Here is a 22,217-nt window from a genome sequence, read left to right as displayed (position 1 = left end):
AATCCCAGGTCATAAAAAATATTAATAATTATCAATATTGACCAATTTAAAAAAACGTATACCGTGATACAGTTTTCAGCCATATCGCCCAGCCCTATTGTATCGTCTTTCAGTGTTATTATCAACAGTTGGCAACCTATTGTTCTTTCCACTCGTATGACAGTTAAGAAGGTTTATGGTGACAGTTTTATGATCTGGTCATGTCCTCAATTAGAATGCAGGTTGCCATGGCAATCCATAAATTTTGCATGAAACATAGCTTCTGCTTCAAATTCACTCTATCGCGGTTTTTCAAAATATATTTGTTTTAAAAATCATACGACGGTTCCTCACTGTTTCGCTTGTAATTATCCAGATATTAGTTTGTTTGGGACGGAATTAAGCAAAAACTTAAAATAACAAATCTAAGGTACCATATTTTTCAGACCACATGTCACATGAGTGGGTCTATTCAGGTCTATTTTCATACAAAAGGCGCACCGGATTATAAGGCGCATTAAAAGCGTCATATTATGATTTTTTTTCTACATTTTAAACACTTCCTTGTGGTCTATATAACCTGTAATTTTGCATGGATTAATTTTTTACAGACCGTCTTCAAGCCGCCAGGATGCGCCGTTTTGTGGGCGGGTCCTATTTACGTGGCTACACTTCGACAGCGTCTTCTCCCCGTCCTCTTTGTTGTACCGGTAGTTTTTAGCGCCTCCATAGCAAATCTACTGACGGATAAACGTTAGGACTGTAACGCTACTTTGTCTTGGAAATGGCAACAGCGGAGGCGGAATGCCCCACAACAAGAGGACAAGAGAAAAATACGTTTTTTTCAGGACTTACCGCTATGCAAATCCCAAATACACATCAACAAGTACTAATAGGTAAGAAAAGGTAGTTTAGCAAAATTTTGCGATCTCCAAATACCGTATTTTCCGCACTATTAGCCGCACCTAAAAACCACAAATTTACTCAAAAGCTGACAGTGCGGCTTTTAACCCGGTGCGCTTTATATATGGATTAATATTAAGATTCATTTTCATAAAGTTCGGTCTCGCAACTACGGTAAACAGCCGCCATCTTTTTTCCCCGTAGAAGAGGAAGTGCTTCTTCTTCTACGCAAGCAACCGCCAAGGTAAGCACCCGCCCCCATAGAACAGGAAGCGCTTCTTCTTCTACTGTAAGCAACCACCCGCCCGCGTAGAAGAAGAAAAAGCGCGCGGATATTACCGTACGTTTCATTTCCTTTGTGTGTTTACATCTGTAAAGACCACAAAATGGCTCCTACTAAGCGACAGGGATCCGGTTCATGAAAAGACGCAATCTCTCCATCCGCACACGGATTACTATTTCACAGCAACTGCCTAAAGACTTTCAAGAAAAGCTGGCTACTTTCCATGCATATTGTAAAAACAAGATAGCTGAAAAAAAGATCCGGCCAGAGAACATTATCAACATGGACGAGGTTCCACTGACTTTTGATATTCCTGTGAACCGCACTGTGGATACAACGGGAGCACGTACGGTGAATATTCGCACCACAGGGAATGAGAAGTCATCCTTCACTGTGGTTCTAGCTTGCCATGCTAATGGCCAGAAACTTCCACCCATGGTGATATTCAAAAGGAAGACCTTGCCAAAAGAGACCTTTCCAGCCGGCGTCATCATAAAAGCTAACTCGAAGGGATGGATGACGAAAAGATGAGCGAGTGGTTAAGGTAAGTTTAAGTTTACGCGAAGAGGCCGGGTGGCTTTTTTCACGCAGCTCCGTCCATGTTGATATACGATTCCATGCGCGCCCACATCACGCTGGTTTTAATATATTATTAAAGTTTGACTGACCTATTTGACTGTTTTTTTGACATTCCTTTAGCGCAGTTAGATGCGGCTTACAACACGGGGCGGCTTATAGGTGGACAAAGTTTTGAAATATGCCGTTCATTGAAGGCGCGGCTTATAACCCAGGGCGCCTTATGGTGCGGAAAATACGGTAGGTGCTATTATGGGGTCCTTATACACACACCATAATAATACGTTGAAGCACAGTACGTCTAACTACTGTAGCCGTAATGCGCCGGTAATCCATCAAGCGGTGCGGCTTCGTAGCTTACCAAAGTAATACTTTTTACAGATTTTTGAGTGCTGTGTGTAATGTTCTATATTCTCAATAAAACATTAACGTTTTGGGCATGCTTATCAATCATCCTGCAGCACACACATATCTCTTATGTGTGACTGCCATCTACTGATCAAACTTATCATTACACCATGTACCAAATAAAATTGCTTCAAGATTGTAAGTAGGGGACGGTGTGGCCGTGCCAGCAACCTGAGGGTTCCTGGTTCAATCCCCACCTTCTGCCAACCTCGTCACGTCCGTTGTGTCCTTGAGCAAGACACTTCACCCTTGCTCCTGATGGGTCGTGGTTAGTGCCTTGCATGGCAGCTCCCGCCATCAGTGTGTGTGAATGGATGAATGTGGAAATAGTGTCAAAGCGCTTTGAGTACCTTGAAGGTAGAAAAGCGCTATACAAGTATAACCCATTTATCATTTAAGTAAAACCAGAATTAATCCGTATGTTAGGCGCACCGGGTTTGTAAGAAAATTAAAGGATTGTAAATGCGCATTTTATTCTGAAAAATATGGCACTGTACTGTATACACAGTAGACTATCATTGAACAAGTTGCAATATTTCCACAGGTTTGTGTGTCTATAGTGCTGTATTACTTATGTATTACAGTACAGTACATGTCTTATTTTCTATTATTAATATTGTTTAGTGTCGAGGTGACTGTGTGTTTTATTGCATGTCGAGAGGGCTCTAATAATGTTAAAAAAACATCTTTGTAAGGTCTGTCGGAGGCAGATATTTACATATATCCGAATTTAAGTTGTACTTCGTCCGTTTCTTTGTCATATTTGAAAACAGCTCGTCTTTTCCACTTCTTCTCTTGACGCTCTGTCAGCAAGCAAACTCTGTGTGTTAACCTTGAGTTCTTTGGAATGTATTATGGCTAGGGAGACGTTGTGCTTTTGTTATGGCTAGGGAGGTGGAAGGGAAGAGAGGTTTTTGGCGTTGGGAAGGGAGACCATTTTGGGTGTGCGGGATAGAAGGTTCTAGGGTTAGACTGGTCTCAATCTAAAATGTATATTGTCAAAGCTTTGAGAATATATACAACAAAATACCTATTCTGTCTCTGGTGGTTTTTCAACTCAGCTTTAAGTGTCGGAAAGAACTTGGGAGCGAATTGTGACTTGAATTCCCTGGGAGGAACAACTGGTCCAAAACGCAACAGGTCGTAAACAGATTTTTCAATAAAATGTTTGATTTATAAATAAGAATCGCTACTTCACTGAAATTCATTTGTCTGGAACTAATTAACAGTAAAAACCGAGGGACGACTGTACTATAAATACTGCATGCAACGCCTTTATTTGATTAACTACAGCATCTCCGACGAGCGGGGCTCCAAAGCAAATAACCACCGTGGTTTCTAATTAGTGCCGAGTTTGCATTATGAGCTGTCCTATAGCAGCCACGTAGCTCCAGTTTTTTATGAATTCCACATGATTTCTCAATTTGAAGTATGACAAGTTTTCAGCTCTTTAACGAGTTCTGCATGCGATTTAAATGTTGCTGTTGGTTTGAAAGTCCACTTGTCGTACGGTTTACTATCAACTCATCAGCACTATTAATAATGCTGACTGAGCAGTTTGGGCCTATTACAACATTGGTTGTGGTGTGTTCCAGACCAGGGGGTTCCTAACCTTTTTGACCTTGGGGCCCAACTTTTCCACTACACTCCGATAATAACACTTAATTAATAATCATACGCTTGATTTTAATGGTATTCAATAATCATATCAAACCTACTTACAGTTTAACAGGGTATACCTTGTCCAATAATATGAAAGCCTGTGTTATTATCCAGGCTTAGGTTAAGCCGGGTTACAAAAATAAATATGAATCAAATTTTCTGCATAAGAAATCGAATCAAATAAATGTACAAAGTAAATAAATTCTAACTAAATTAATAAATAACATTATTATCAATATGTTTCTTAAATACACTATTAATACAATTAAAATGCAAATGAAAATAGTGTTTAAATTGGATTTTTTTGCACTTAAATTCTCACTTAAAATGTCATTTAACACATTTGTACGCACGCACAACACTTAAGACCTTCAGTATAAAAGTATGTGGAATTAAATGATGGAATGGATTAAGTGAAGAAATCAAACAATGTACTAATATAATCCACTTCAATAAACTCTTCAAACTTAGTGTTTACAAAGTACAAAGAAGCATGATAAACATTCATTTTCAAGATCATCTTATTTATCTCACCATATGAAATATAACTTATTTATTTTTAATGTGATTACTTATGGAGTATATTGTGAATACTGTTGGAATAATTGTTTGTAAGTTATCACAAAAGAAACGTTGTATTATGAATGCTGTCTTTCGAGGCTCGTGAAACGCCACTGTGATTTCAACACGGACAGATGGCAGGATCTGCTCAACTTCCAGAGGAACTCTCTTTGAAGTGTTAAACGAACTCTCTCTGAAGTATTTCACAAACTCTCTTCCAACTATTTGGTAACCGAGGTCAACGCTATTTACGACCCGCTGCCCTCTTGAAGTTGCTGTGGTCAGGAGACGGGAGGGGTTATCCATTGTCCTCCAACACCTGCCCCAGCTGGATCCAGGAAGAGCCCAAGCCCGAGAAATCCTCTTCTTGGACTTCAAAGTGACCGAAAACAATGACTGTTTTACATACTTCCCATTCCTGCTGTGACATGTGTTGGTGCGTGAACATTGAACATCTGAATAAATGAGGAGACGAAAACCTTCTTCGTCACAGCGTGGTGCAGGACTGTACAGAAAGTGCAGTGGCCATGTCTCTCCTCAATATTGAGTCCAAATTGAATTCTGTCTCTGTTTGATTCCTTGCCTTTTGTCTTGTTTAATAGATGTCCTCAGTGTTTGAACGTGACAAATACACTGAGAACAGGATGTGAACACAAGTTTTAGCAACTGCTATGTAAAGGAAAAGGGGTAGGATTAAATGAGCTCTGCTTCTTCCTACTCCTTTTCCAACATGTCGAATAGAGAAACGGGAAATGGTGATGCATCATGTTGTATGCATGCATGTGTGATGCATCATGTTGTACGCATGCATGTGTGATGCATCATGTTGTATGCATGCATGCGTGATGCATCATGTTGTACGCATGCATGTGTGATGCATCATGTTGTATGCATGCATGTGTGATGCATCATGTTGTATGCATGCATGATGTATCATGTACGCATGCATGTGTGATGTATCATGTTGTACGCATGCATGTGTGATGTATCATGTTGTACGCATGCATGTGTGATGCATCATGTTGTATGTATGCATGCATGTGTGATGTATCATGTTGTATGCATGCATGTGTGATGTATCATGTTGTACGCATGCATGTGTGATGCATCATGTTGTACGCATGCATGTGTGATGCATCATGTTGTACGCATGCATGTGTGATGTATCATGTTGTATGCATGCATGTGTGATGTATCATGTATGCATGCATGTGTGATGGATCATGTTGTATGCATGCATGTGTGATGGATCATGTTGTATGCATGCATGTGTGATGTATCACGTTGTACGAATGCATGTGTGATGTATCATGTTGTATGCATGCATGTGTGATGCATCATGTTGTATGCATGCATGTGTGATGGATCATGTTGTATGCATGCATGTGTGATGTATCATGTTGTATGCATGCATGTGTGATGCATCATGTTGTACGCATGCATGTGTGATGCATCATGTTGTATGCATGCATGCATGATGTATCATGTACGCATGCATGTGTGATGCATCATGTTGTATGCATGCATGTGTGATGCATCATGTTGTACGCATGCATGTGTGATGCATCATGTTGTATGCATGCATGTGTGATGCATCATGTTGTACGCATGCATGTGTGATGCATCAAGTTGTACACATGCTTGTGTGATGTATCATGTTGTACGCATGCATGTGTGATGCATCATGTTGTATGCATGCATGTGTGATGTATCATGTATGCATGCATGTGTGATGTATCATGTTGTATGCATGCATGTGTGATGTATCATGTACGCATGCATGTGTGATGTATCATGTTGTATGCATGCATGTGTGATGTATCATGTTGTATGCATGCATGTGTGATGCATCATGTTGTACGCATGCATGTGTGATGCATCATGTTGTATGCATGCATGTGTGATGCATCATGTTGTACGCATGCATGTGTGATGCATCATGTTGTACGCATGCATGTGTGATGCATCATGTTGTATGCATGCATGTGTGATGTATCATGTTGTACACGTGCATTTTCCAAATAAACACAAACTCAACTCAAAGACTTTATCTGCAGACTCTTTGATTGATATTGTCATTACTGCCACAAGTGGTGGAAAAGTGTATTACAAGTGAGTACCACTGTGGCCTATATGAAACGGCGCTGAGGAACACAACAATGAAGGTCTGTACTATACATGCTCTCATGCACTCTAAACCGTATTACAGAGAAGAAAGAAATTAACTTGATATGATATCCCTACTCCAATTATATCTTGATTCCCCGCCCTGCTCTAATAATCGCCCCGGTTATAATTACCATGTTCACGGTCATTTTAAATGTGAGAAGTCATAGCAGGTCGATGTGAGATGAAAGACACGCCGCAGGAATCTTGCAACCTTGTGATTCCTCGGCTGCATATCTGTACCACTAAAACGTTTCCTGTATATCTGGTTTCCTGACATGAAATGTCACAGCGGCGACGGCGACATTAAGCGACGCCGCAAAACACAGCAGGGGAAAAACCCTGAAGCAAACATGAAAGGAGCAGAGAGGAAAGAAAACAATATCAATAACAATGCCTTACCTCATCGTAATTGTAGCGGTAGTCAGCCTTTTTGCATTTTAAGTCCCACAACACCACCACGCCACACTCAAATCCAATCAGGAGCTGCGGGGACAAGACATTGGAGAGTTGCATTCTGCATCTTGTTTCTCATTTCTCAATTCAAAATGTTAACAACATTTCTCAATCATTTTGAAAAATTCCAACACCAACCATTTCAACTCATTCGGAATTATTCAAGTTTTTTTATCATTTTCTTAAAAATTCCCTTTTTACCAAAATTTCATGAAATTCCCATTGAAATGAATGGAACATTTTTCAAAGTTCCAAAACTCCTACATTTTCAATCCGATTCAAACCGTTCCAACTTCAAAATATTCAGGAATTGAGTGCTCCCTTACAACAATTATTTTAAAAATTCCCGGATTTCATTTCTCAACCTATTGAAACCATCCCACTCATCCTGGACATTCCAACTAACAATTTCCCAAGTTCCAAACCAAATTCAGGTTTCCCTGGAAATTCAAAGTCTTCAACATTCAAACCATTCCAACATTCATACTACATTCTTGGTAAAGGAACTAGAACAATTGCTTGATTTTCACAAAATTCCAGGAATTTCTCTATCAAAAACTGTTACTAATTCAACATTTATTGACCGATTTGAACAATTCCAACACCAACCAATTCAGCTCATTCAGGACATTCATGCTATTAATCGTTTTTGTTTTTTTAAATCCCACTTTTCCAGGAAGTTCTCACTGAAATGAATGGGACATTTTTTCAAGTTGCACAATTCCCACATTTTTCAAGCTATTCAAACCATTCCAACATCAACACATTCCACTCATCCTGGACATTCAAACTAACACTTTCCCAAGTTCCAAACCAAATTCCGGTTTTCCTGGAAATTCAAACTCTTCAACATTCAAACTATTCTTACATTCATACTACATTCTTGGTAAAAAGGAACTAGAACAATTCCTGGTTTTCTCGAAATTCCAGGAATTTCTCTATCAAAAACTGTTACTAATTCAACATTTCTTGACCGATTTGAACAATTCCAACACCAACCAATTCAGCTCATTCATGCTATTAATCGTTTTTTTTTAATCCCACTTTTCCCAAATTTCCAGGAAGTTCCCACTGAAATGAATGGGACATTTTTCCAACTTGCACAATTCCCACATTTTTCAAGCTATTCAAACCATTCCAACATCAACACATTCCACTCATCCTGGACATTCAAACTAACAATTTCCCAAGTTCCAAACCAAATTCCGGTTTTCCTGGAAATTCAAAGTCTTCAACATTCAAACCATTCAAACTATTCTTACATTCATACTACATTCTTGGTAAAGGAACTAGAACAATTCCTGGTTTTCCAGAAACTCCAGGAATTTCTCTTTCAAAAACTGTTACTAATTCAACATTTCTTGACCGATTTGAACAATTCCAACACCAACCAATTCAGCTCATTCATGCTATTAATCGGGGGTTTTTTAATCCCATTTTTCACAAATTTCCAGGAAGTTCCCACTGAAATGAATGGGACATTTTTTCAAGTTGCACAATTACCACATTTTTCAACCTATTCAAACCATTCCAACATCAACACATTCCACTCATCCTGGACATTCAAACTAACACTTTCTTAAGTTCCAAACCAAATTCAGGTTTTCCTGGAAATTCAAAGTCTTCAACATTCAAACCATTCCAACATTCAAACTATTCTTACATTCATACTACATTCTTGGTAAAGGAACTAGAACAATTCCTTGATTTTCCCGAAATTCCAGGAATTTCTCTATCAAAAACTGTTACTAATTCAACATTTATTGACTGATTTTAACAATTTCAACACCAACCAATTCAGCTTATTCAGGACATTCATGCTATTAATCATTTTTTTCAAATCCCAATTTTCCCAAATTTCCAGGTAATTCCCACTGAAATTAATGGGACATTTTTCCAAGTTGCACAATTCCCACATTTTTCAACCTATTCAAACCATTCCAACATCAACACATTCCACTCATCCTGGACATTCAAACTAACACTTTCCCAAGTTCCAAACCAAATTACAGTTTTCCTGGAAATTCAAAGTCTTCAAGATTCAAACCATTCCAACATTCAAACTATTCTTACATTCATACTAAATTCTTGGTAAAGGAACTAGAACAATTCCTGGTTTTCCAAAAACTCCAGGAATTTCTCTATCAAAAACTGTTACTAATTCAACATTTCTTCATTGATTTGAACAATTCCAACACCAACCAATTCAGCTCATTCATGCTATTAATCGTTTTTTTTAAATCCCATTTTTCCCAAATTTCCAGGAAGTTCCCACTGAAATGAATGGGACATTTTTCCAAGTAGCACAATTCCCACATTTTTCAACCTATTCAAAGCATTCCAACATCAACACATTCCACTCATCCTGGACATTCCAACTAACACTTTCCCAAGTTCCAAACCAAATTCAGGTTTCCCTGGAAATTCAAAGTCTTCAACATTCAAACCATTCCAACGTTCAAACTGTTCTTACATTCATACTACATTCTTGGTAAAGGAACTAGAACAATTCCTGGTTTTCCAGAAACTCCAGGAATTTCTCTATCAAAAACTGTTACTAATTCAACATTTCTTGACCGATTTGAACAATTCCAACACCAACCAATTCAGCTTATTCAGGACATTCATGCTATTAATCAGTTTTTTTTTAATCCCACATTTCCCAAATTTCCAGGAAGTTCCCACTGAAATGAATGGGACATTTTTTCAAGTTGCACAATTCCCACATTTTTCAACCTATTCAAACCATTCCAACATCAACACATTCCACTCATCCTGGACATTCAAACTAACACTTTCCCAAGTTCCAAACCAAATTCAGGTTTTCCTGGAAATTCAAAGTCTTCAACATTCAAACATTCAAACTATTCTTACATTCATACTACATTCTTGGTAAAGGAACTAGAACAATTCCTGGTTTTCCAGAAACTCCAGGAATTTCTCTATCAAAAACTGTTACTAATTCAACATTTCTTGACCGATTTGAACAATTCCAACACCAACCAATTCAGCTCATTCAGGACATTCATGCTATTAATCTTTTTTTTTTTTAAATCCCACTTTTCCCAAATTTCCAGGAAGTTCCCACTGAAATGAATGGGACATTTTTCCAAGTTGCACAATTCCCACATTTTTCAACCTATTCAAAGCATTCCAACATCAACACATTCCACTCATCCTGGACATTCCAACTAACAATTTCCCAAGTTCCAAACCAAATTCCAGTTTTCCTGGAAATTCAAAGTCTTCAACATTCAAACCATTCCAACTTTCAAACTATTCTTACATTCATACTACATTCTTGGTAAAGGAACTAGAACAATTCCTTGATTTTCACGAAATTCCAGGAATTTCTCTATCAAAAACTGTTACTAATTCAACATTTCTTGACCGATTTGAACAATTCCAACACCAACCAATTCAGCTTATTCAGGACATTCATGCTATTAATCATTTTTTTTAAATCCCAATTTTCCCAAATTTCCAGGTAGTTCCCACTGAAATGAATGGGACATTTTCCAAGTAGCACAATTCCCACATTTGTCAACCTATTCAAAGCATTCCAACATCAACACATTCCACTCATCCTGGACATTCAAACTAACCCTTTCCCAAGTTCCAAACCAAATTCCAGTTTTCCTGGAAATTCAAACTCTTCAACATTCAAACCATTCCAACGTTCAAACTATTCTTACATTCATACTACATTCTTGGTAAAGGAACTAGAACAATTCCTTGATTTTCCCGAAATTCCAGGAATTTCTCTATCAAAAACGGTTACTAATTCAACATTTCTTGACCGATTTGAACAATTCCAACACCAACCACTTCAGCTCATTCATGCTATTAATCGTTTTTTTTAAATCCCATTTTTCCCAAATTTCCAGGAAGTTCCCACTGAAATGAATGGGACATTTTTCCAAGTAGCACAATTCCCACATTTTTCAACCTATTCAAAGCATTCCAACATCAACACATTCCACTCATCCTGGACATTCAAACTAACACTTTCCCAAGTTCCAAACAAAATTCCGGTTTTCCTGGAAATTCAAACTCTTCAACATTCAAACCATTCCAACGTTCAAACTATTCTTACATTCATACTACATTCTTGGTAAAGGAACTAGAACAATTCCTTGATTTTCCCGAAATTCCAGGAATTTCTCTATCAAAAACTGTTACTAATTCAACATTTCTTGACCGATTTTGAACAATTCCAACACCAACCAATTCAGCTCATTCATGCTATTAATCGTTTTTTTTAAATCCCATTTTTCCCAAATTTCCAGGTAGTTCCCACTGAAATGAATGGGACATTTTTCCAAGTTGCACAATTCCCACATTTTTCAACCTATTCAAACCATTCCAACATCAACACATTCCACTCATCCTGGACATTCAAACTAACACTTTCCCAAGTTCCAAACCAAATTCCGGTTTTCCTGGAAATTCAAACTCTTCAACATTCAAACCATTCCAACATTCAAACTATTTTTACATTCATGCTACATTCTGTCAACATTTCACTTCAACTTTGGAGCATTCCCACGCAATTCCTTCAATTCTCGCTTAAAAAAATTGCCAATGTCATTATGGGGTATTGTGTGTAGAATCTTGAAGACAAAAAGGATTTCATTCCATTTTGGAATAAGGCTGGAACATAAGAAAATGTGGAAAAAGTGAAGCGCTGTGAATACTTCCCGGATGCACTATATATGTCGAGAGGATCACAATAACCATTTACTTCCTGTTTGGAATATCTATGCATATTTAATTCTAGCGGGAATGTCCTAACACCTGCTGCATTGTCATCTACAGTTGTTACCTTGCCTTCATCCATGGGGTTATCACTGATGTGCACGACAGGCCCTGGGTGTGTCTTGGTGGATCTGTGCAAGAAGGTTAGTGAGAAGGAGGGGGAAAAAAACAATTAACTGTTGTTGCATTCTGCTGACGAACATGCATGACTAATCACCGGCACGTTAATAACGACATTTAACGAACACCGGGAAGCGATTTCAGCACATTTAGACAAGAAACCCCTGAAGATACACATGCCGTTATTAGTCTTCTGCCTTCCTTTAAAATGAGCACTGGGAGGAAGACATGAAAAGAAACATCCAATTAGGGAGGGACGGAGAAAATACAATTTAAGTCGGGTTTTTTTTGGTGAGAGTGAGATGTTAGAAAGTGCCACGGAGAATAGAGAGGGAAGGAGGGAGGGTCACATGAGGGTCCAGGAGAGATTACGGCGTGCGGAGACGGCGTCACCGTGGCAACAGAGCGAGAGGAAACAGTGAGTCTGGCCTGAAGAAAGTGTCGCTGCCTGCCTGTGTGGTCGAGCTGCCCTGGCTAATGATCTCATTGCTGCTGATGAGTCCATGCATTGGGGAGGGGGGGGGCATGGACCACCACAACACACATTTCAAACAGGGGTGTCAAACTACTTCTCATTGAGGGCCACATCGCAGTTATGGCTGCCATCAGAGGGCCGCTTTTTACAGTGAATCTTTTACGAATTTGCCTAAGCATTTTAGTATTAAATTTTTTTTAATTTTTTTATTGTTATTTTATTTTTTTTTAAATAAAAAAACATTAAAAATATATATATATATATATATATATATTAGAGATGCGCGGTTTGCGGGCACAACCGCGGAGTCCGCGGATTATCCGCGGATCGGGCGGATGAAATTTTAAAAAATTAGATTTTATCCGCGGGTCGGGTCGGGCGGTTGAAAAAAATAAAAAATAGATTTTAAATAGATTCAGGCGGGTGGCAGTTAAACCAATTGGGAAATATATATACATAGTTAAATGTTGTTACCCACATACGAAAAACGAGCAGGCACCTGCAGCATATGCCACAACAGAAGAGAAAAAAAAAGAAGAGATGGACACTTTTACGGAGCGGAGAAGGGACGCCTCGCCGGGATCCGGGACCGAGGCCCCTTCCCCCGAGAGGGCCCCACCGGGAGCCGTAGCTGAGGCGATCCGCGAGAAGGGCCCGACGCACGTCCAGGGTCACCACCGCACCGACACCCCGCCTCGTCCGCCTTCGCCGCGGCCGGCGTCACGCGCAGCAGGTAAGCAGATTACCTGCCCGCCACCCCCGTGGCCGGGGGCTCGTAACAGGGGTCACTCCGCGCGCTCCGCCCGCGCAGCTTACCTGCCCGCTACCCCTGTTGCCGGGGGCGCGTAACAGGAGTCACTCCGCGCGCAGTGCGCTCACGAAAGGGGTGGGGCTCACCCTGGTTGATATAGACAGCAGGACGGTGGCCATGTAAGTCGGAACCCGCTAAGGAGTGTGTAACAACCCACCTGCCGAATCAACTAGCCCTGAAAATGGATGGCGCTGGAGCGTCGGGCCCATACCCGGCCGTCGCCGGCAGCGAGACGCGCTTGGAGGTGCGCTCAGCGCGGCTCCCATATGATTGCGCACTGGTGTGCGTCTGGGCCGTGACAGCGTGGCACGCGAATGTCTGTGCTGCATTGGATCAGTATCCTTTCTTTAACAGGCAAAAGCTTTATAACCTCACTAATGCCTTGCATCGTCTATATTAGATATATAACAACGGGCGGGTGCGGGCGGATGCGGTTCTGGTCAAATGTTACATCGGGTGGATGGCGGATGGTTGACGACTTTCTGATGCGGTTGCGGATGAAATAATTGCCTATCCGCGCATCTCTAATATATATATATATATATATATATATATATATATATTTTTTTTTTTTTTTTAATGTTTTTTTATTTAAAAAAAAAAATATATATATATATATATATATTTAATAATAAAATGCTTTTAACAATTCCAACACCTGATTTAAACAAATCCATGTTTTTCTCCTCATGCCCCGCATGATCTGTAGATTTTGCAATAAAAAAAATGGTGACCAGAATTTTTATTTGAAATATACATATTTCTTTTATTTACAGTGTACATAAAGTGAATCTTTTACGAATTTGCCTAAGCATTTTATTATTAAATATATATATTTTTTTTTTTTTTTTTTTTAAATAAAAAACATTAAAAAAAATATATATATATATATATATATATATATATATATATATATATATATTTATTTTTATTTATTTATTTTTTTATGTTTTTTTATTATTAAATATATATATATTTTTTATTGGTTTTTTTTTTTTTAAATAAAAAAACATTAAAAAAAAAAAATATATATATATATATATTATTTTTTTATTTTTTTTGTTTTGTTTTTTCTAATGTTTTTTTATTTAAAAAAAAAATAATAAAAAATATATATATATATATTTAATAATAAAATGCTTAGGCAAATTCGTAAAAGATTCACTTTATGTACACTGTAAATAAAAAAAAAATGTATATTTCACATAAAAATTCTGGTCACCATTTTTTTTATTGCAAAATCTACAGAAGATCATGCGGGGCACGAGGAGAAAAACATGGATTTGTTTAAATCAGGGGTGGCCATTAGGTGGATGGTGGAGGGTGTGCCAGTCCATCGCCAGCCAGGCATTAAAAAAAAATAGACCTAAAAATTATCGATCATCAATCTTCACCAAGACGTCACTTTCGTCACTTGATTGACATTCACGGCACCTGAGAGTCTTGTGAGATGACGCTGGCTGCTGCCGGATCATCATTAAGAAAAAATGACCGACAGGAAGGCCAGAAACACTTTTTATTTCAACAGACTCTTGCGCCGACTGTCTTCACAATAAAAGCGCTGCTTCATCCTGCCTGCGCTAACAAAATAAGAGTCTCAGAAAGCTGGCGTGCACAAAGCTTGCCAGCCACGGAGTTTGCCAGCCAATGTATTTCTTGTAAAGTGTATAAAAAGGAGTACGGAAGCTGGATTGCAAAAAACAAGCACTTTCATGTGGTATTGGACAGAAAGGAGGACTTTTTTTCTCCTCCATTTGAAAACGTGGACGTTATCATCACTACTGTCTGATTCCAATCAATGCAAGTCATCACAATCATACCAACTTATATTCTTGTCTTCATGAAAGAAAGGAATGTTAAACATGCTTCTATTATCATTAAACACCTTTAACTCTTTCATAAATAAATCAATATAAATGATTTATATGAATGAGGTAGATCCCCTCCACTTGGTACATTGAAAAGTAGCTGGCCTGCAGAAAAAGTGTGGGCACCCCTGGTTCAGATTGTCTGCAACAAAAAAATTCTAATTCATCAATAAAATCGATATATCACCCAGGCCTACAATCAATCAAAGTTTATTTATACAGCCCTTAATTGCAAGTGCCTCGAAGGGCTGCACGAACCACAACGTTTATTATTGTAGCAATATCGTTAAGGATATTTATGATTTCTGATTGTTTGTGGGGGCTCCAAAGAGACTTCTGTGTGCGCACGCAGCGCATACAGAGGACAGCAACTTGTTGTTTTTGGCTTGATAATAAAGAAGAAGTTGATCCATCACCCCCTGTGTTATGTTTGTTTGATACTGTATAGCACTTTATATTGTGTTCAAAGTGCACAATCCTTCAATAAAATACAAACTTTTGTCGAGGATGTAACCCATTATTTAGATTTACAGTTTTTTTTATGGAGAAAATTGCTTCACTATTAAGGCTGAAACGACGCGTCGACGTAGTCGACGTCATCGGTTACGTAAACACGTCGACGTCGTTTTTGTGCGTTGGCGCGTCGCATATTTACGTCACACTACTGTCATGGCGGAGCGCAAAGCAGACGATGCGAGCGAGGGGAAAAAAGCACGCCAAAAGTCGTCAAAAGTGTCGGAGTATTTCAATAAACGGCCTAATAACGTTGTTGTATGCACACTGTGTCGAGCGGAAATGGCCTATCATAGCAGCACAACGGCTATGAACGAACATTTGAAAAGAAAACCCCCGACAGCGTTCTTGCCATCACCAAGTAAATCGTCCGCGTGCGTATACGTTGTCATTATTACACAAAAACATGGATGTGTCATTTGTATCTGCGTTGTAAATTCATAAACTAAAGCACCGTTTCGCTCTGAGAGGCGCGTTTGGCGTGCCTGTTCAGTCTTTACAAAGACGCGCTCCTCTTTAACGCTGTGGAGAGGCGGCGGCGGCGAGCGAGCGGCGAGGCGGGGCGCGCCGGGAGCGACGCCGCAATCGTGCCCAGGTGCGCGATCCGAGCGAGCGAGGAAGAGGAGCCGAAAAGCGAGGAGAGAAAAGAGTTGGAAGAGAAAAGACTTTGTGTAAAATTAAAAGATTGTAAACCTGGCAAAGCCGTCTGGCGTTCAGTCTGTCGGTCCTGAAAGAACCCCACGGCACAAGACGTGTCACAAACGCTAACGTTAATTAGTTGTGCAAATACCTTTTACAACATTAACAGTTACATATACTATGTACAAACCAACAATTAACTTTCACTTTAATCATACTATCATTGTTGTGTTATTAAGCAAAATAAGCAATACTTTTACTTTTGTTGAAATGTTTACACTGTACACTTTTTTGTATTGGATGTTTAGCTTTATTTTTGCACATTTTAGCAAATAAGCAATACTTTTACTTTTGTTGAAATGTTTACACTTGTTACAGAATATTTCCGTTTTGCACTTTTTTGTATTGGATGTTTATCTTTATTTTTGCACATTTTAAAGCAAAATAAGCAATACTTTTACTTTTGAAATGCTTATACTATTCCAGAATATTAAGATTTGCACTGGATGTTTACTTTTATATTTGCACATTAAAAAGCAAATAAGCTACTTTTAATTTTGTTAAATGTTAAAAGTTTTAAATGTTTACATTGTTACAGAATATTTTGTCATGTTGTTGTCAATGTTGACTGAGTGGCCATACTTTTTTTTTTGTAAATAAAAGCCATGCCTTTTGAAAAAACTGGCCTACATTTATTTTTTCCTCTTCATTTTAAATAAAAAAAATAATCGGTAAAAGGAAAAATAATCTATAGATTAATCGAAAAAATAATCTATAGATTAACCGATTAATCGAAAAAAATAATCTATAGATTAATCGATAGAAAAATAATCATTAGCTGCAGCCCTATTCACTATACAAACATCTATTTATGAATGAACTAATTAAGTTTGGTAATTGAAATACCACTGTAGTTAAAGCAGCAACCAACTAAAAAAATACTTTTTAACCACAAAATGATTGCTTTACAACATATTTCCGCTCTGTTTGAAGTCAGACATATTAAAAGCCATTTTCCTTCTCCTCTCCCTCCTCGCCAGTCATTTATCAGCGCTGATGATAGCGTACTTTGGTGTCCCGGCGGTTTTAATGTTTAGGGCTTAAGCTGCAATTTGGCAGACTTCAATTTTTGGTTGTCATTTAGTTTGAATTGCTGCGGGCTTTTCACAAGGGAAAAAAAGACCTGCGATAATAAAAAAAAAACGAAAAAACTAACGTGCACAATCAGGGAAGTTATTTTTCAGGTTGTTTGAGGACACCGATTTATTTCATTGGAAATACAGATGTCAAAGTGAACTAGGGTTGTACGGTATACCGGTACTAGTATAGTATCGCGCTACTAATGAATCAAAAACGGTACTATACTCTGTTCGAAAAGTACCGGCTCGCCATATTTTAATTTTTTTTTACAGGCATCGTCGTCACGTCGTGACATTGCTGGTTTTACGAGCAGAGGAGCATATTCGGCATCGCACACACACCGAGTACTTACAAGCAGACACAGTGTGTAGACAGAAAAGGGAAAATGGACGCATTTTGGTGTAAAAAGTAAAGATAAAGGTGAAGTTATAACACTGAAACACCCTCAGGAAGAGCTGCTTTAAGACATGGCTAGCGAGCTAGCGGCTAATGTCCATCCACAGTGTTTTAGCTACTGTCGGAGGCAGATATTTACATATATCCGAATTTAAGTGTTACTTCTTTTCATTTAATTTTCATATTACAAAACAGCTAGTGTTTTTCTTCCAAATGTGGTCTTTTGGTTGTCTGCAAAACTGTGTGCTTAACCTTGAAGTGAGGAATGTTAGAGAGAGAGATAATGGACATTTGTTTTGGCTAGAGAGACATGACTGCCAGGGACTTAAGAGGGAAGAGGGTTTTTCGGGGGGCAGACCATCTTAGCGGGGCGATTGAATGTTCTATGCTGGACTGGTCTCAATGTATATATGCAAAATTTTGCAAATATATTACAAAATACCTATTCTGTCTCTGGTGGTTTTTCTACTCAGCTTTAAATGTCGTAAAGAGCTTGGGAGCGACTTGTGACTTGAATTCCCTGGGAGGAACAAAAGGTCATGAAACGCAACAATTTGGGGGCTCGTCCGGGATTTGAACCCGGGACCTCTCGCATGTATATGCAAAATTTTGCATATATACATTGAGACCAGTCCAGCATAGAACATTCAATCGCGCCGCTAAGATGGTCTGCCCCCCGAAAAACCCTCTTCCCTCTCAAGTCCCTGGCAGTCATGTCTCTCTAGCCAAAACAAATGTCCATTATCTCTCTCTCTAACATTCCTCACTTCAAGGTTAAGCACACAGTTTTGCAGACAACCAAAAGACCACATTTGGAAGAAAAACACTAGCTGTTTTGTAATATGAAAATGAAATGAAAAGAAGTAACACTTAAATTCGGATATATGTAAATATCTGCCTCCGACACTACTTCTAAATCACTAATCCTCGCCTCCATGGCGACAAATAAAGTACGTTTCTTACAAGTACCATCATCACTGGAGGACGAGGAATAGCTACACACTGTTGGAGGATACAATAGCTCACCGGCGTCACAATGTAAACAAACGCCATGGGTGGATCTACACCTGACATCCACTGTAATGATACCAAGTACAATAGCGTATCAAGTCGATACCACTATGATTACAACGATTATGTGGATAAACTCAGGAAATACGTCCCTGGACACATGAGGACTTAAATTATGAACAATGTATGGTCATACTTGGTTTCGGATCGATACCTAAATTTGTAGTATCATTCAAAACTAATGTAAAATATCAAACAACAGAAGAATAAGTGATTATTATATTTTAACAGAAGTGCAGATAGAACATGTTAAAACAGAAAATACCGTATTTTCCGCACTATTAGCCGCACCTAAAAACCACAAATTTACTCAAAAGCTGACAGTGCGGCTTATAACCCGGAGCGCTTTATATATGGATTAATATTAAGATTCATTTTCATAAAGTTTAGGTCTCGCAACTACGGTAAACAGCCGCCATCTTTTTTCCCCGTAGAAGAGGAAGTGCTTCTTCTTCTACGGCAAGCAACCGCCAAGGTAAGCACCCGCCCCCATAGAAGAGGAAGCGCTTCTTCTTCTACTGTAAGCAACCACCCGCCCCCGTAGAAGAAGAAGAAGCGCGCGGATATTAAGTTTCATTTCCTTTGTGTGTTTACATCTGTAAAGACCACAAAATGGCTCCTACTAAGCGACAGGTTTCCGGTTCATGAAAAGACGCAATCTCTCCATCCGCACACGGACTACTATTTCACAGCAACTGCCTAAAGACTTTCAAGAAAAGATGGCTACTTTCCGTGCATATTGTAAAAACAAGATAGCTGAAAAAAAGATCCGGCCAGAGAACATTATCAACATGGACGAGGTTCCACTGACTTTTGATATTCCTGTGAACCGCACTGTGGATACAACGGGAGCACGTACGGTGAATATTCGCACCACAGGGAATGAGAAGTCATCCTTCACTGTGGTTCTAGCTTGCCATGCTAATGGCCAGAAACTTCCACCCATGGTGATATTCAAAAGGAAGACCTTGCCAAAAGAGACCTTTCCAGCCGGCGTCATCATAAAAGCTAACTCGAAGGGATGGATGGATGAAGAAAAGGTGAGCGAGTGGTTAAGGGAAGTTTACGCGAAGAGGCCGGGTGGCTTTTTTCACGCAGCTCCGTCCATGTTGATATACGACTCCATGCGCGCCCACATCACGCTGGTTTTTAATATATTATTAAAGTTTGACTGACCTATCTGACTGTTTTTTTGACATTCCTTTAGCGCAGTTAGATGCGGCTTATAACACGGGGCGGCTTATAGGTGGACAAAGTTTTGAAATATGCCGTTCATTGAAGGCGCGGCTTATAACCCAGGGCGGCTAATAGTGCGGAAAATACGGTAAGCAGATATTAACAAGACTTTACCGTATTTTTCGGAGTATAAGTCGCACCGGCCGAAAAGGCATAATAAAGAAGGAAAAAAACATATATAAGTCGCACTGGAGTATAAGTCGCATTTTTTGGGGAAATGTATTTGATAAAAGCCAACACCAAGAATAGACATTTGAAAGGCAATTTAAAATAAATAAAGAATAGTGAACAACAGGCTGAATAAGTGTACGTTATATGAGGCATAAATAACCAACTGGTATGTTAACGTAACATATTATGGTAAGAGTCATTCAAAGAACTATAACATATAGAACATGCTATACAATCTGTCACTCCTAATCGCTAAATCCCATGAAATCTTATACGTCTAGTCCAGGGGTCGGCAACCTTTACCAGTCAAAAAGCCATTTTGACCAGTTTCGCAAATTATAGAAAACAATGGGAGCCGCAAATTTATTTTGAAATTTTAAATTAATTAACACTGCATACAAAGTTGTTTTTTTTGGTTTGTGCTTTTCATAAACTAGGGATCTCAGACACGCTGCCTACATCTTGATGTGTGAGGGAGCAGGGTTGGGGTGGGGGCGGGGTTTGGTGGTAGCAGGGGTGTATAATGTAGCCCGGAAGAGTCAGGGCTGCATGGGATTCTGGGTGTTTGTTCTGTTGTGTTTATGTTGTGTTAAGGTGCAGATGTTCTCCCGAAATGTGTTTGTCATTCTTGTTTGGTTTTGGTTCAAAGCGTGGCGCATTATTACCGTATTTTCCGCACTATAAGGCGCACCGGATTATTAGCCGCACCTTCTATGAATTACATATTTCATAATTTTGTCCACCAATAAGCCGCCCCGGACTATAAGCCGCGCCTACGCTGCGCTAAAGTGAATGTCAAAAAAACGCTGCGCTAAAGTGAATGTCAAAAAAACAGTCAGATAGTTCAGTCAAACTTTAATAATATATTGAAAACCAGCGTTCTAACAACTCTGTCCCAAAATGTACGCAAATGTGCAATCACAAACATAGTAAAATTCAAAATGGTGTAGAGCAATAAATAGCAACATAATGTTGCTCGAACGTTAATGTCACAACACACAAAATAAACATAGCGCTCACCTTCTGAAGTTATTCTTCATTCGTAAATCCTTCGAATTCTTCGTCTTCGGTGTCCGAATTGAAAAGTTGCGCAAGCGTGGGATCCAAAAATGGCCGGCTCCGCCTCGTCGAAGTCATCGGATTCAGTGTCGCTGTTGTTGTGCAGCAGTTCTGTGAATCCTGCCTTCCGGAAAGCTCGGACCACAGTTGTGACCGAAACTATCTGCCCAGGCATTTACGATCCACTGGCAGATGTTGGCGTATGTCGACCGGCGCTATCTGCCCGTCTTAGTGAAGGTGTGTTCGCCTTCGGAGCTGTGTGAAAAAAGCCACCCGGCCTCTTCGCGTAAACTTCCCTTAACCACTCGCTCATCTTTTCTTCATCCATCCATCCCTTCGAGTTAGCTTTTATGATGACGCCGGCTGGAAAGGTCTCTTTTGGATGGGTGGAAGTTAGCATGGCAAGCTAGAACCACAGTGAAGGATGACTCCTCATTCCCTGTGGTGCGAATATTCACCGTACGTGCTCCCGTTCCACAGTGCAGTTCACAGGAATATCAGTTGCTGTGAAATACGGTAGTAATCCGTGTGCGGATGGAGAGATTGCGTCTTTTTATGAACCGGATCCTTGTCGCGTAGTAGGAGCCATTTTGTGGTCTTTACAGATGTAAACAGGAAATGAAACGTACGGTGATATCCGCGCGTTTTTTCTTCTTCTTCCGGGGGCGGGTGAAGCGCTTCCTGTTCTATGGGGGCGGGTGCTTTCCTTGGCGGTTGCTTGCGTAGAAGAAGAAGCGCTTCCTGTTCTACCGGGAAAAAAGATGGCGGCTGTTTACCGAAGTTGCGAGATCGAAACTTTATGAAAATTAATCGTAATAAAGCGCACCGGGTTATAAGGCGCACTGTTAGCTTTTGAGAAAATTTGTGGTTTTTAGGTGCGCCTTATAGTGCGGAAAATACGGTAGTAAGAGTGTTAAAGTTGTTTTATATGGTCACCGTCAGTGTAACCTGTGTGGCTGTTGACCA

At 39.4% G+C, this 22,217-nt stretch overlaps 1 protein-coding gene across 8 annotated transcripts in view; it reads right to left on the bottom strand.

The window, feature by feature from the left end:
• The window catches only part of stxbp5b (syntaxin binding protein 5b (tomosyn)), a 125,967-nt gene that overhangs the window by 68,735 nt on the left and 35,015 nt on the right, over positions 1-22,217 (bottom strand). For all 8 annotated transcript variants that reach the window (XM_061924497.2, XM_061924498.2, XM_061924501.2 and 5 more), the window contains exons 6-7: positions 11,820-11,883; positions 6,941-7,024 (exon numbers count right to left, since the gene is read on the bottom strand). In XM_061924497.2, the coding sequence (XP_061780481.1) occupies positions 6,941-7,024; positions 11,820-11,883 (148 nt within the window). The remainder of the gene's footprint in view (positions 1-6,940; positions 7,025-11,819; positions 11,884-22,217) is intronic.

Source organism: Nerophis lumbriciformis, linkage group LG29, assembly GCF_033978685.3.
Source record: "Nerophis lumbriciformis linkage group LG29, RoL_Nlum_v2.1, whole genome shotgun sequence".
NCBI lineage: Eukaryota > Metazoa > Chordata > Actinopteri > Syngnathiformes > Syngnathidae > Nerophis > Nerophis lumbriciformis.
The sequence above is the reverse complement of the archived record's forward strand: the minus strand, read 5'-3'. Positions and strand labels throughout refer to the sequence as shown.